The sequence below is a fragment of the Furipterus horrens genome, unplaced genomic scaffold (genome assembly GCF_987537825.1).
Source record: "Furipterus horrens unplaced genomic scaffold, mFurHor1.1.pri manual_scaffold_6, whole genome shotgun sequence".
Taxonomy (NCBI): Eukaryota; Metazoa; Chordata; class Mammalia; order Chiroptera; family Furipteridae; genus Furipterus; species Furipterus horrens.
This window is the reverse complement of record NW_028327176.1, coordinates 191990800-192006137: the sequence shown is the minus strand read 5'-3', so window position 1 is coordinate 192006137 and position 15338 is coordinate 191990800. Positions and strand designations below refer to the sequence as shown.

Below are 15338 nucleotides of genomic sequence, written 5' to 3'. Positions count from 1 at the left end.
TGAAATACGCTGGTGGCGTGGGCTGTGGTCCTCTTCGGTAACTGAACCTCAAAATGAGCGCGCGACTGGTTGGGAACGCCCTTTGTAATAGAAGGTGTTGCTACTGAGTGTCAAAATATAATTAATATGTTTAGATAACACTCGTGTTTTGACTGTTTTTAGATGGAACGAGCTAGAGAAGTGAAAATGCTAGAAGCTTTAAATCGTGATGTTACAGAGCTTGCGCTGCACACACCTTACAATCCAACCCAGGCTGAACCCCCAGACCAGGCATCCCTGGGGCTCTGGTTGTGTGTGTGGTGGGGAGCACGCGGCTGTAGACCCCGTCCTTGTTTCTCTTGTGTCATTGATATTTTAGGGATTTTAGCAAATCACCAAACCCACGGGGGCCTCAGTTCACGCCGCAGTGAGATTAACTAAGAAAATTTATGTGGACGCGTCTTGTAAATGATGAGGTACTTTGCAATATAAAGGGCTATGATTGGTCAGTGCCGGAGAAGCCGATTAGTTCTGCACTTTCAATTTGTGAGTCAGGAAAAGTTCATATTTTGAATTATACCATAAATCAAGGGTCTCAAGTAATTATTGTGCAATGTTTTTCTGCTTTGCCTTTGTATATTTTTTAATAATAAGAGGGTGTAGGATATGTTAATGTAAGTTAATGCAAGCATTTAAAATGCAGCAGTGCCCGTCGGCGCACTATTTGGCGGCAGGAACCCGTGTCAGACCATGCTACTGCGTCTGTGTTTTCATGAGCGCGCCCCTGTCTCTTCTGTGCGCAGGTTTTCCATTGAGAAGGGGATCGCTGGGCAGGTGGCGAGAACGGGGGAGGTGCTGAACATCCCGGACGCCTACGCGGACCCCCGCTTTAACAGGTAGGAGCTCTCTCTGCTTCCTGCCCCACCATCCCACCAGGCTGGGGCCCCGCCTTCTGTCCCATCTTAGCTCTAGAGTGACCTGGAGTAAGTTATGGAACCTCTGAGCCTCAGTTTCCTCATCTGTGAAGTGGGTACAGTACTGCTCATTTGGTAGTTCTGCTTTGGTTTCCAAGATCAGAGAACCTTGTCATAGAGCATCTGTCACCTCCGCCGGACCCACAGAATAGGGACTGGAAGCATTGCCGCTCTTATCGGATGTTATTAAAGTTGGATCAGGATAACTGAGAAAGATTTTGTTTTGTACTGGGTTTCTTTGGAGAACTAGAAACCAAATTATATCAACGTAATTTTAATCTCTAGAAATTGATTCTTAAGATTGATGTTTTCATTCTTAGGGAGTAATAGTTCAGATATTTTGACCAGACTGTTCAGTTAAATCAAACATTCAGTTTATTTTAAGAGACACTTAAATAAAATAAAGAATAGTTTTAGCAGGTATTTGATTAATGTCAAATATATACAGCTTGTATATAAACACAGATATATCATAGTTATATGTTTTGGCAAGAAAGTGCATGCTGAAAATCTCATCTTAAAAAAAAAACCTGAACTTGTTATTTTAGTGCTTAAATATTGAAAATACTTATATATCCTCTTATCAAATATTTATATAAAATGTGTAGATCAACCATTAAGAACATAAAAAGGCAAGGGACAGATGGTGTGAAAATATTTATGAAACACGATGTCTGACAAAATACTTGCATCCAGACTCTATAAGCAACTCTGCCAATCTAGTAATGAGTTAACGCAATGGGATACAGAGGGCACACGATTTTAGCAGACACCTCACCAAAGCAGAGGCAGGAATGGCTGTTAAACACGACGGGACGTCTGAAGTGAGGGGAACGTGAATGTCACGGGCAGTGAGGTCCCCCTGCGCCCCAGCCTGAATGGCCCCAACGTTTAAAGGCTGCCATGAGCAAGGGCCGGCCAGGAAGTGGAGCGGCCGCTCAGGCTTTGCCGAGGGGAGTGTGTGACGGTGCAGCCACCTTGGAAAGCAGTGTCACGTTCCTTGTAAAGTTAAGCATCACTTACTGTAGCCGGTCAGCTCCGCTGCTGGGCGTCTGTCCGAGGGAAGCGATACCATCTGTCAGCAGAAAGATGTGCATGCAGACCTCCCAGGCAGCGTTATCTGTAATTGCCACAGACTGGCTGTTGCCAAGTAAGAACACCCGTTACCTGGTGAACGGGTAGACGAAATGTGGCCTGTCCGTAGCCTGGACTCCCACTCGGCAGTCAGAGTGCGCACAGTGGGGATGCCGCTGTGTGCTCAGTGGGGATGCTGCTCTGTGCACAGTGGGGACGCGTCTCAGAAACAACCGCTGCAGGGAGAGCAGCCTCCCCTCCAGCCGGCGGCCTTCGGTCACCTGGCTGCCTCTGGGCAGAGGGTCTTCTTTCCAACAAGCATCTCCTCTAATTCAAAGTCACCGGCCTCTTCTGTTAAGCACCAGACAGCACATGCTTCCCCTGTCCAGGCCCCCGCGTCCCTGGTGTGGGCCCGTGGCAGCTCGCTGGGATTGGCGTGGCTGTGTTCCATTAGAGCGCTGTCTGAAGACAGGACCCCACGCTCAATCCCACTGACGCTCGCTGAGCAAGTCACGCCTCTCAGAAACATAACCAAGGCCAAAGGACCATGCTCTTTTAGCAGTTTATTATATTTTTCTCTGAATTGACAGTTTGCGTGTTCTTAGTAATGCTGGATACTTAAAACCAAACAATAAGCCGAAGGCCTCCTAGAGACGGTTCTGAAAAACTCCTGCAAACACAAGGAAAGAACAAACGGGTTAGACAGTTTTTGGAAGGGTACCAATAAAATACTTGCAAATGCGGCACGGTCCTTGAATTTAGGAGGTTCCGTTGTCTGTGTCTGTAAGAGAAGCATGTGAGTTGCAGAGCTGACCTGAGCCTGACGACAGAACGCGCCGCTGACCTTCTGTCTCTTTTGTGTTCCGCGGGCCGCGCGCCCCCACAGGGAGGTGGACTTGTACACGGGCTACACCACCCGCAACATCCTGTGCATGCCCATCGTGAGCCGCGGCAGCGTGATCGGCGTGGTGCAGATGGTGAACAAGATCAGCGGCAGCGCCTTCTCCAAGACGGACGAGAACAACTTCAAGATGTTTGCCGTCTTCTGCGCGCTCGCCCTGCACTGCGCCAACGTAAGGGGGGCTTGTCGGGGCCTTGCGTGCTGCTCGGTAGTGATCTCTCAGTGGCTTCGGGGTTTGTCTGCATGTAAGTCTCCTTCATAAAGCAAGGGCAGTGACTCCTGGGGGCCCGTAGTTCAGGGGAGGCCGTAAGATGCCTTGGAAGGAGAAACATCTCATAATTTCCATTTATTGCAGGGCGGGAATTGGTTTTTAAAAAATTAAGTTAAGGAAAGGTGAAATGTTCAAGCATCAGGCTCCTATGTCACAAGAGCTACTGACATGAACCAGGACACGTCTTCTCAGTGCCCATTGTCGGTGACACGGGCTGTGTCTGCCATTCTCGTACCAAGGAGGCAGGACCCGTGCTGAACACCAACCGCGGAAGCGGTCAGGTGCTCTGGGTGCTGCCCATGGGTCCCCACGGCAGCCCTGCCTGTTCCCTGAGCCACGGATGGGCTGTTGTCTGTTTCATGAAGTCCCACTTTGAAGGACTCGAGTTTATCATCTTTTTTTTACATTTTGGTTTTTTAAATGACTTGAACGTTGAGTATGCTATAAAGTCTACTCGTCCTTCAGTGATATTACTGGAATTTTGAAGTTGGGGAACATGTTATTAACCTTTTTATAAAGCTCAATCGGTGAAAATGGGAGTTACCACCTTAGTAATTTAGAGAAATTGCCTGCTTTGGGAATAGAACCAAGTTTTGCAGAATTAACATTATCACTAATGGAAACAGCCGAAGGAAGACGAGGAACCAAAATGGCAAAAACCAGGACTTGAGCGACTGGAGAAAACCATTTGCAAGTCAGCGAGGGCTGCGTCCTGAGAGCATACAGCTCCCTTTGTAGCGCCAGGGACCTCTTCTGGGGACATTTACCTTCCCACGGCTCTTTGGAAATACACTAATGCAGTTTTCAGATAGCTTTTTGCTTCAAACATTTTCTGCGTCTCTCTCGTAAATAAAAACAGTGACAGCTGAGATTTGTTCAGCTTAAAAGTTGCAGAGAATGTAATTTCCAGTATATCCTGAGGACTGATTTTCATCAACTTTTCAGTGAATTTAATGGAACCTAAGTGTTGTAGGAACTCGATACCTGACAATCCATTTCATAAAACCACGGGAAGCACCTGTGATTAGAAAATTTTGCCTTATTCATTTCTCTTTCCGAACCTGTGTGTCTATAATCCTACAAAAGTTCATTCTAATACAATGTATTTATGCTTTAAATATTTTAATGATTACCTTCAGATAATATTCCAGAACAAACATTTATAGTAAGTATTAAAAATCTGGGGTTGTGGTAGTGTAGTATGTATATCATGTATCTCATGTTAGTACGTTATATGGGCTTTATCAGTACATATGTGAGCAACGCAACCATGCTATGGGATTTTGATAAATAATTTTTAAATATAAGAGTACAAGTTATTGGAAGCTGTTATTTCCTCAGGAGGTGGCCGTGGCTTAGCACAGAAATAGTTCATTGTTAAGATCATCGCTGTGAAAAGCTTTGTGCAGCATGAGGGGCCTTTTAGGTGCTGGCTCTTTCGCCTCAGATAGTGTGTTGATCCTGGGAGATTCAAGATAGTTCTGCGCTCGAAGACATTATTACGTCCTTAATAAGAGCATGTCCCCTACCTGAAAATCACTTCCAGTCCTGAATGTGGTCACGGGACAGCTCATTTTACCATTGTTCAGCTCAGTGGTCCTGTTTGATTAAGAGGCCTCCAAGAGGCCAGGCACGTGGGCCTAGGAAACACTCATGATGTCTTCACTCTTCTTTTGTCCTATTTGATTTTACCCCTTTTACTGGGTTAAGGGGAGGACAAGGTTTCTGATCAACACCGCCTTTTAATTTTTAACAGATAATTGATGGTATATCAATGGAAAGATACCCATTTAAAAAGACAGAAAGTGTTTTAAAACTGAAAGAGTCAATTACTTTTCTCACACATAGTATGCTCCGAAAGAAACAATTAGGAATGATTCAGAAAGCCAGCAGGACAGTAATACCTGCGGTACTTTTTGACTAGAAAGAAGACTCCTTAAGAGCAGATGAGCTCTGTATATTTTGGATCAGAAGACATTTAATGTGAAAGGAGCGTGGAAAAAATCATTGTTAAGATGAAACCAGGTGCCCAGGGACACATTTAATAAACGGTTCAATCTTTAATCCTTCAGAGTTCAGCAGCCAAGTACTGAGCACCGTTTCTGCGCCAGGCGGTGGGCACACGATGCTCGCACGTGATCTAACCCTTCCGCTGGGCAGGCCCTGCTCGGGACACTTCCTGTCCACAGACGTGGCCTCACGGCAGCCCGGAGCGAGGCTCTTGTCTCCATTGGCCTCAGAGGCAGTGGACACATCAGCTTCATCGGCCCAAGTTCGCACAGCGAGCGGCACTGACCTTGCAAAGAAAACAGTTGCTTTTCCCGACAAACTCATGTCGCAGAGAGCCCTTTGGAAACCGGTGTTTGCTAGTTGTTTCGTTGTTGGATAACACAGTGGCCGGCAAAAGCAGGTTTAACGCTGCTCCTGCGGAAAAATACTTTCATAAACACGTAATCATACAAGAATAAACTCTCTGTTTGGTGTCCTCACAGCTGTAAACCTACGTTTGCCCACCCATGTAATAAAGATTCAGCTCATTAGTTTTCGGGATTCACTGACTGATATTAGTGAAAATAGAAACGTATCTTAATTTCAACCAAAACAGTAGCCGTTAGGAAAGAAAATGAGAAGTGGATGTTTAAGAACAGCCGGGACCACCTTTATTCCCTTTGGATCCGTGTCCTGCCTGCACACCCTTCTCCAATGCTGTCAGTGAACATCAAAGTTCCGAAATTAGTTAAACCGAACCGGGCAGTGACGTCCCCATTTCACAAAGTATTAGAGCAAAAGCTTGGCAACTGATAAGATACATTTAACCACAGTGTTTTTATTTTAAAATATATAATTGTTTAAGAATAACAAAAAGGTCTTGTTCAGTAAGTGAAACATGAAAATATATACTTTTATAAATCTCTATTTAGTGTATTTTTATGATATAAATAACATGCCAGCACAGCGCATGTGTGCGTAATTGCTAAAGGAGTGTACACTTACTGAGCACGCAGCTCCAAAACTTTTTGCCCACAAAAGGACTTCACAATCAAACATTTTAGAGACTCTCTGGACTAGAGAACTTTGAGATCACCAAGAATTAAGCTAAATATTTAAAAAGAAGGCTAAAATTAATAAATGTAAAAGAATTTTAATAAAAGGAGACAGGAAAAGCGGCTCACCTCTTGATTCATTTGGGCTCTGCATCCGTCCAGGCTGCTGTGACAGACACCCTCCCCGCCCGTGGGGCTGGTAACTGCAGACCCGTGTCTCCACGGCCCCCCCGCTGGGCGCCCGAGAGTAATGCACGGACGGGCGGATCCCGGCCATCTCACTCCCCAGTGAGAAGGTCTGGTAAAAAGACATTGGCTGCAGGGCTGCTGCGTCTTTGAAAGCAGATCTAGTCGTGGGCATAGGACCTTCCAAGTCCCGCGTGTGGGTCTCTGCAGCGCACCTGGCAGTGGGGAGCCACGGGCGGGAGTGGCAGTCAGGGGGCCGTGGTAGCAGCCCGTGGTGGCATGTCGTAGTTTCATTCTTTTGTACCAAACGCTGAGCCTGAATGACGTGTGTTCTCTCTGTGCGGTCTGCCGCCCAGATGTACCATCGGATCCGCCACTCGGAGTGCATCTACCGCGTCACTATGGAGAAGCTGTCCTACCACAGCATCTGCACGGCGGAGGAGTGGCAGGACCTCATGCGCTTCAGCCTGCCCGGGCGACTCTGCAAGGAGGTGGAGCTGTGAGTGCACGCCGGGGGGGCTTCTGGGGGCGAAGCTCAGCCTGGTCGGGCCCCGCGGGGTGGGCCTAGAGTTAGGGTCGCGGCTCGGGGTGCCCATGTGCTTTCACGGCGCCACTCCCCCTGCTGAGGTGAGTCCAGACCTCAGGCTGCAACTCGTCCAGACCTCCTTGTCCTAGAAAAAACCGGAACACAGTTTTGACGCGAGTTAACCTGAGTGGTAGCGTTTCTCCTTAGCCTTTTGTACGCTTTCCACTACATAGTATGCAGTGTGTAAGTGGCATTTCCCATCAGCTGTCTAAACGTTTTCGTTTCTGTATAAGTTAAACCTGCAAGTTAAATGTGAGAAGTCAGTAAGAATCCAGTTTTCACGCGTGACTGTTGAGTTCCATGATTACTGGTGGCAGCACCTGTGATCACTTGTGTGCCCATTATCAGCACAAGCCAATGCCATTTAACTACACAGGGGATTTTCAAAGGTGACCCAGCGCTGATAGTGGCCGTATAGCTGGGGAGACAGTCTGGTTAAATTAAACAAGGAGGCCATCGGACTGAGGTGGCCTCGCTGCCCTGGGGACCCAGGCTGGCAAAGCGTCAAGGTCAGGAAACGGGAACACTGAGGACAGCCCATCACAGAGCGCCCCGAGGATTCCCACCGCAGCCAATCAGCGAGCTCCGTTCTCTGCCGCTGCCCCCCCCCCCATGTCTCCCAGCCCCTGTGTGCAGCTCCCTCCCCCAGCTCCCGTCTGAGCTGCACTGTTGAACTTCACCTTTGCTCGGACCGACGCTTACAGGGTGTGACACGCCTTAGGTTACCTTTTAATGGTCTGTCTAGTCCATATTGTAATATAATAAATGTATACGTTTGGTCTGTTAGCGATTTCCTGGCAGGAGGTGTTCAGACCCTTGTGGCGTGGGTGAGGGGGTGTCTTTTCTCACCCCGATAAAACTGTCAGCGATACAGGAGCTTATGCCAATGAAGGACGCCCAGGGGCAGGGGCCTGGCTGTCGGGGGACAAGTGATGTGACCGCAGTTGGCGTGTCCAGCCCAGCCGGCACCCTGTGGGGCTGGCGGGAGGTAGGGATGGAGGTAGTACCATCCACAGTCAGGCCTCTGTCAGGAAGCCCCCGTGAGAACCCCCAAACGAGGGCTTCGGAGAGCCCCCCATGGTGCGGGCAGCGAGGCCCCGGGCGGCGGCGAGAGTGCGGAGGGCGTGGGGCTCTGCGCGCTTCCCACACCGCGTGCGCCTCCCCCGCCGGGCCCGCCCTGAGCGGCGGCCTTTGTCGTACGCCCAGAGCATACGCAAGCCTTCCCCTGGGCTCTGGGAGCCGCGGCCGCTCCGCGTGGAGCCTCTGCTTCGTGGCTGGGTGGCCCCACGTCTCGGGGGTCCGGGCTTGCAACTCTCCAAAGTGAGGGGCAGTCTTTACCACGGAGCCCTTAACCTGCCATGCCTGTGCCCATCCTAGGAGGGGTCAGAACTGACCTGCGCTGTGGGACATGAGTGGGGGTCTGCGGAGGACCGCAGCGTTGCTGGGGACGGAAACCTCACTCCACTGGTGCCAGCAATGGTGACACTAGAGGAGCGTGGGTTCTGGTCACTCCGTTCCATGCAGCCCCCTGTTTATTCGGGTTAAACATCAGGGACTAAGTCAGCAAGGGGACAGTTGGTAATAACTAGGGATGTTTATATTTATGAACGTTTTCTCTGGATTTAAATAGGAGATAGAATAATTTGCAACTCTATAAAAATTTGTAAGGACCCTCCCCATCTAAAAGTTGTGTAATGTATGTAGATGATTCGTTATGATTTTTTTTGTACTTTTTTGTTGTTCTGGTAGTAACGGCCTCCTCTGTTAACAGACTGTTTCATAGAAAATTAACTAATGGCACTTAGGCCACCACTGGACTGAGTTCCCGAGGGAAGTGTGGCATTTCCCTCTGGAACCTTCACATTCAAGACGATGTGGCTGAGAAGGCGGGAAGAGGGACGGCCTCTTAGTTTCTCTCTGGATAGACAGGAAGTTACGTTGCTTTACCTGTTGCCATGTTTACACTGATTCCATTCAGGCATAAACCGAGTCTTCTTTTCATTTCATTTCAGATTCCACTTTGACATCGGTCCTTTTGAAAACATGTGGCCTGGAATCTTTGTCCACATGATCCATCGTTCCTGTGGGACATCCTGGTAGGAATGACCTGGAAACTTCTTACGTAGCAATGGAGTGATAGGACCCCTTCCTCCCCCGCCTACACACCGGCCACCTGCTGGTCGGTCGCTAAACTCTGCCAGATGTAAATGATTATTTCCAAACATTTAAGGTTAAAAAGGCTAACACGTGGGGGGCAGGGCCACAGCCTTTCCCATCTTTCCCTTGGAGCCGGCTGCCCCTCGGCTCTCAGCCACGGGGCTGACCCGGTGACCCTGAAATACAGGCTGAATGAATGGAGGTTGTTTACCAGAAAGAGACAGCTGTCTCTCAGCATGATTGCCCACTGGCGTAAAGTGCGTTTGGGAGGAGACGCACGCAGTGTGCGTGGACGGACGTCACGTGTGGGTCCGACGAGGAGTGGGAGAGGCAGGTCTCGTAGCTCGAAGGCTCGGGCTTCATTGGTCTGTCAGTGCTGGATTCCTTCCATTGCCTGTCCTTCCTCCTCACCTGGGCCTGCCCGAGAGGGATGTTCTTTTCTTCTCGTCCTCGTTTATTTAGTCACTAAGTGGCTAACAGAGGCTCTCAGTTTCTCCAGAACTAAATTTCACTTTCCCAGCGAAGTCTGCGTTTTCTCTGACCTCTGCCAACGGCGTTCACAAATTGCTGCTTTAAAAGGATGCACATGGGGTTCCTAACTCCAGTTGTTTCTTAGATAGTAATTGAGGGTGGACCGTTGGGGACTCTTGGAATGACACACCTTATACTTGAAGGAGAAGGGAACATTTTTGGTGGAGAAAATGCAGGTTACATATTTTTAGGAGGTTTTGACCTCTCATTTCCTTAGGGTTTCAAAGAGCCCGATTTAGTATTACTGTGCTTTCGTTTTCAGCTGATTTAAAACCCACTGAGAAACCGGGAAGCTCTTAAATAAGTATAGATACATGATAATATAAAACACAATATAATCACCGCATTGTGTAACCAAGTCAGGTCACTTCTATGACGAATGGGGTCAGGATAGCGTCTTTTGCTGCTAACAGCTTGAGTGCCGTGATAATTTGCATTCATTTTGAAAGGAAGGTTCTCACGGCAGCCGTGTTCATATCTGTAGGTCGGGCATCTGGGTGTGCTTTTGGGAAGCATTAGCTGAAAACCCTCTTCGGCAGGCTGGGACGCGTGGGCTGGGAGCTCTGTGGGCAGTCAGAGGGCAGAGCGGGTCCGGGCGGGGCCCCTCCCTGAGCTGGCCGGAGACACGGGGAGCGGCGAGGCGGGTGACGGCGCTGGGCTCTCCCAGAGGCCCGCGCGGCCCCGGGGCTGGGGTGCGGACACCCGAACCGCAGGCCCGCCGCGGCGCACTGACTCCCCGGCCCTGTCACATCCATCCTGCACAGCTTTGAGCTGGAGAAGCTGTGTCGCTTCATCATGTCCGTGAAGAAGAACTACCGGCGCGTCCCCTACCATAACTGGAAGCACGCGGTCACTGTCGCGCACTGCATGTACGCCATCCTGCAGAGCAGCCACGGGCTCTTCACCGACCTGGAGGTGCGTGGACGTGCGGCAGGTGCCGGGACAGACGTGGTTCCGTGAACCAGTGGGCGCGTGTTTCATAGGTTGCTCTACCCACGCATTTATCACACCCGCTTGTAGAAGAAGTTTAGATCCACAGATCCCAGCTTCACTAAAATATCCCCCTAGGGAAGAGCAGCTTTCGTAGCCTGTCTTCCTCGTGAGCTGTTCTGAAGGGATGTCCCAAAGGGACTTTTTCCCGTGGCCGCACGTCCTGCGTGTGTAGGCACAGCCTGCCGATTGGCATCCCTGAGTGCTAACCGCAGTTAGGGCCTCAGCGCGGGTCTGATCTCCTCTGCAGAGGGAAGCGGGGGCCCTGCGGGGTGGCCCCGATGACCTTCCTGGGCTCCCACACCCAGAAGCAGATCCACAGGGAGCTCTGGCCTCCTGCGCTCAGGTCCCACGACGCGCCTCAGCCCCGCCCTGCTGTGCCCAGGTCTGGACCAGCCTGGCCACCGAGCGTGGCCTCTCTGCACCCGGTCCCGGCGAAGCGTGGGAAAGCGCTCCCCGGGGCCCCTCTCTCCTGTCCCGGACAACTGCCTCAGGAGTCATCTAGCCTTGGAGAGGAGAGAGCTGTCTGTTGTCATTCCCTGGTTCATGCAGAATTTGAGGCCCATGTGGTCCTCAGCCTCCTCTCCTTGTCTTCCTCAGTCCTCTCCCTGCTGTCCCCAGGCCACCTCCTGACCCTCTGACTCTCAGCAAAGACGCACCTGCAGCCATGCGCCCCCCCCCCCGCCCAGCGCCTCCTGCTTCCCTCCTCCATATTCACGTCCCTGCTCAGCAGGGACCCCCCTGGCCTGCCCGGGACCTGTCTCCCGCCACTCCCTTCAGCCATTCTGCACATGTTGTATGATTTCCTTGTTATTGTCATGATTTATAGTAACAAAAGCATCATTAGAATTTAACAGTGAATGCATTTGTAATGCAGGGCTGAGACTGTCCTCTCCCTGGGCAGAATTGCCGTATCTGCAAATTGGAACATTTGCTTTCATGAGATACCACCGAAGCTTTATTCTGAGAGTTGAGGATGAAACCTCGGGAATAACTTGACTCTCAAGTTCACAATCAGAATAGCCAAGAAGCTTCACATGAGTTAGGTGTTTAGAATGTCAGAGCTCCAGAAGGACGCTTGTCGCGGGCTCTGACCAGCGGTGTCCGCGGCGTGTGGATATAATGAACAAAATCACAGGGACCACACTGATCCGGGGGAGCAAGGGGACCGAACGGCCACTCTCTAAATCAGGAAGAACGCCACAGCCCTCGCCTGGACAGGCTTTTATTCCTTCTGGGGGGATCACATCCAACAGAGTTACAAGCCTCTTTGCTGAGGCTGCTTTCGACCAGTGGTTCTCAACCCTCCTAATGTCGTGACCCTTTACTACAGCTGCTCATGTTGGGGTGACCCCCAACCATAAAATTATTTTCATTGCTACTCCATAACTAATTTTGCTACTGTTATGAATCGTAATGTAAGTATCTGATATGGAGGATATATTTTCCTTGTTACAAATTGAACATAATTAAAGCACAGTGATGAGTCACAAAAACAATATGTAATTATACATGTGTTCTCCGACGGTCTTAGGCGACCCCTGGGAAAGGGTCGTTCGACCCCCAAAAGGGTCGTGACCCGCAGGTTGAGAACCGCTGCTTTGGTTGTGGTTGACAGGTGATGAAGGAAAGAATGTCACGCACGCAAGGAAGCAATAGGGTGGGAGGTCTGGCCACATCCTGTACTTCAAACAGTTCGGGAGAGACCTTGAGAAGTTACTTTAAAGTTACACGTTGAACGTCTGTTGCTTTCCAGCTCAGGGGGGGGACGCTCTTTAGCAAAAGCGAACTTTGACGCAGTACAGATACCACGCAGGCCCGATCCCCACGCTGGTCTGCGGCCTGGCTCCCGGCACCGCCTCGCGCCGGTCGGTTTTCCGAACCAGGGCGGAGCTGCACGCGCCATTGCCACGCCGACCGGTCCCCTGTAGGCGCTGCCGCGTTAAGGGGGGGGGTCAGCGGGGGGCGATAGGCCGGGGCCCCCTTCCCCCCCCTTCGTGGTTTTGAACACCTGCGCACCCCTTGTTCTTCAAGCGCAAAGGGCTGCTGATCGCGTGTCTGTGTCACGACCTGGACCACCGCGGCTTCAGCAACAGCTACCTGCAGAAGTTCGACCACCCGCTGGCCGCGCTCTACTCCACGTCCACCATGGAGCAGCACCACTTCTCCCAGACGGTGTCCATCCTGCAGGTGAGGCGGCGGGGTCTGCCGGGCGCTCCCTGGGGACGGGCTGTGCCTGGCAGCTGCGTCTGGTTCGGGCCCCTGGTACCCGAGGGCCAAGTCCGTTCGCGTTGTGTCTAGTCTGGCTCCCGCGGGCTGCCATCGCCTGGGAGCAGGATGTGTTTGATGATAGATCTCGAAAGTCAGGCAAACTGAGGATATTAAGTGCCTCCTGAAGTCCTCTTAATTCTTTTCTGTGTTCTCAGATTTCATTTTATTGCATTGAGGGTGTCCTTGGTGACTGATCTAGGCCAGGACCCGCGTCACCCCGCCGTGACATAGATGTGCGCCTCCTTCACGTTCAGCCTCGCGCTCCCCTCACCTGCGCAAGGCGGTGGCTCCCGCGGAGGGCTCTGGTCCCTCACAGACGCTTTGGAACCAGGCAGTCTGTTTGGTTTAGCAGGAGGGGCCCTGTCTGCCTCTCACCGTCCGTACCTCAGGGGAGGTGGAGAAGCCCCGGAGGCAGCCCAGGGGCTGTGTCTGCGGAAGGGTCGGGAACGCCAGGGCAGTGACGTGGGCAGGGACCGGCTGCCGGGCGTCTCCGTGCAGGGCTGTCCTTCCTCGTGTGGCCGGGGCTCCCTCGCCACCCCGCCGGCTTCTCCCGGACAGGCCTGTGGAGGCGAGACGGCCCGCTCAGACCTCCCAGTGCGGCCAACGGGCCAGTCCCGGCCTGGGGAGCTGGGTGGCGACGGCCTGATGGGAGGTGCTGTCCCGGGGGCCGGCCGCGCGTGAGCGATGGCACAGAGATGCCAGCGGTTTGTCTCCGAGCCTCCCCCAGCAGGCGGCTGCATGGCCCGCCTGCGCCTGGGCTGGTTCTATCCCTGCAGACAGCGGTGGTCCCCGCCCCTGACGTCCCCTGCACACCAGCTCCTCTGCTTTTTGGAAATGACCTATGTCATATGTATGTTTGGATGGGTGGAAACATACATCCACGCCTGGAAATTTAAGCAGGCTAGAAGGATTGTGTGGGTATATGTGTAGAGTAGTTTACATGTCTGTGTACATATGTGCGCACACACACATATGTAAAACGTGCTCTTGGTAAATAGAGGTGGACATTCACGCCAGTTTGTGCCCCGGTTGGCCTCACCTCAGGTCAGGCTGTCTGTACAGGACGGAGGGTGAACAAGGAAGCATGTGACGCAGCAGGGGCGCAGAGCTGACCCAGGGCACACGGGCCGGGTTGGCTGCCGCCCACACGGAGGAGGCCCACAGGGCCTATGTCACAGGCAGCGCACCCGCACACGTGGGGGCCCGGGTTCCGTCACGCAGCGCCCTGGGGTGAGCAGCCGCAGCCGCGGGAACTGGTGATGGGGGCGTCGGGCCGGCCGCCGGCGTCTGAGTCGCTGGAGGATAGTTGGTTCCCAGTATTAGAGACGGGATTTCGGTCACCAGAGAGACGATGACAAGGCCACGTTTGTCCTTCCATTTCCAGAGGAGGCAGGCACTCAGGGGCTCGCACGCACGGGACGCTGGGAAGCAGACCTGGGCGCTGCTGCAGGTCCCGCTGAAAAGCCCACCAGTTACAAACGGGATCCGTACCCCAGACGGACCAACCCCGCCCACGGGAGCGGGGGCTGGAGCAGGGTGCTGGGGCCGTGAGCAGACGGCCCCGTGCCCCGGGCAGCAGAATTCAGGGAAGGTTTCCTTCCTTCCCCAGAAGTTTCTGGACTCTCAGCTGACTTTGCACTCATGCTCATGATACATCTGATTGTTTCTCTTCTCAGTCCATCTGGCTGCCCCTTGAAAGTCAGTTCAGTAGCAAATCTATTCACTGAGCGCCTCCCAGTGCCACCCCCATCGTGGGCGGGGGCGCGTGGTGACAGAGGCGGCACAGTCCCTGTCCTGGAACACGGTGTCTGCGGGGAGGGGGGCAGCGCCACCCCCGGGGCTCGGCCCTGTCGCTGCTCTGCGGCCCCTCCCCCAGGTTGTGGCTCAGCCGTGTCCCGCTGGGTGCAGGAAGGCCTGTCCCCAGTGGGCCGTCCTGCAGAGTGGGCAGTGGGACAGGTGAGGTCACGGGTGCTGTGGGGAGCCGACAAGACCAACCGCAGAGAGAAGCGCGCGTTCTTACCTTTTGCTGAGCTGCCCGTGGCCTCTGATGTTCTTTGCGCATCAGGACCGTGTCCCGTGGGGGCTGGTGGCAGGGCTGTGTGCACAGGTCCTGCTGGCAATCGGGGGAGCGTGTCCCCGCCTGCAGGGGTCCCACTGCAGCCTCCCACGTGTCCCTCAAGGACTTTCCTGCTTGACGTCCCGCGTTGGGCTTTCTTCACGTTCGTCTGTCTGACCGCCCGCCCTTCCTGGCTCTTCCGCACCCTGACCTCCCCGTCGCCAGGTTGTGCCTCTCAGGTCCGTCGTCCACAGACGCGTCTGAGCGTGCCATTTCCCAATTCAACGTCGTCAGGGCTCCTGGGCCTCCGCATAACTT

General features: G+C 52.6%; 1 protein-coding gene across 2 annotated transcripts in view; it reads left to right on the top strand.

Annotated features, from left to right (window-relative positions):
• Positions 1 to 15338, top strand: part of PDE10A (phosphodiesterase 10A) — a 192835-nt gene that overhangs the window by 160765 nt on the left and 16732 nt on the right. For both annotated transcript variants that reach the window (XM_090280712.1, XM_090280711.1), the window contains exons 12-17: positions 783 to 875; positions 2914 to 3100; positions 6786 to 6928; positions 9028 to 9111; positions 10468 to 10618; positions 12728 to 12883. In XM_090280712.1, coding sequence (XP_090136838.1) covers positions 783 to 875; positions 2914 to 3100; positions 6786 to 6928; positions 9028 to 9111; positions 10468 to 10618; positions 12728 to 12883 — 814 coding nt within the window. The remainder of the gene's footprint in view (positions 1 to 782; positions 876 to 2913; positions 3101 to 6785; positions 6929 to 9027; positions 9112 to 10467; positions 10619 to 12727; positions 12884 to 15338) is intronic.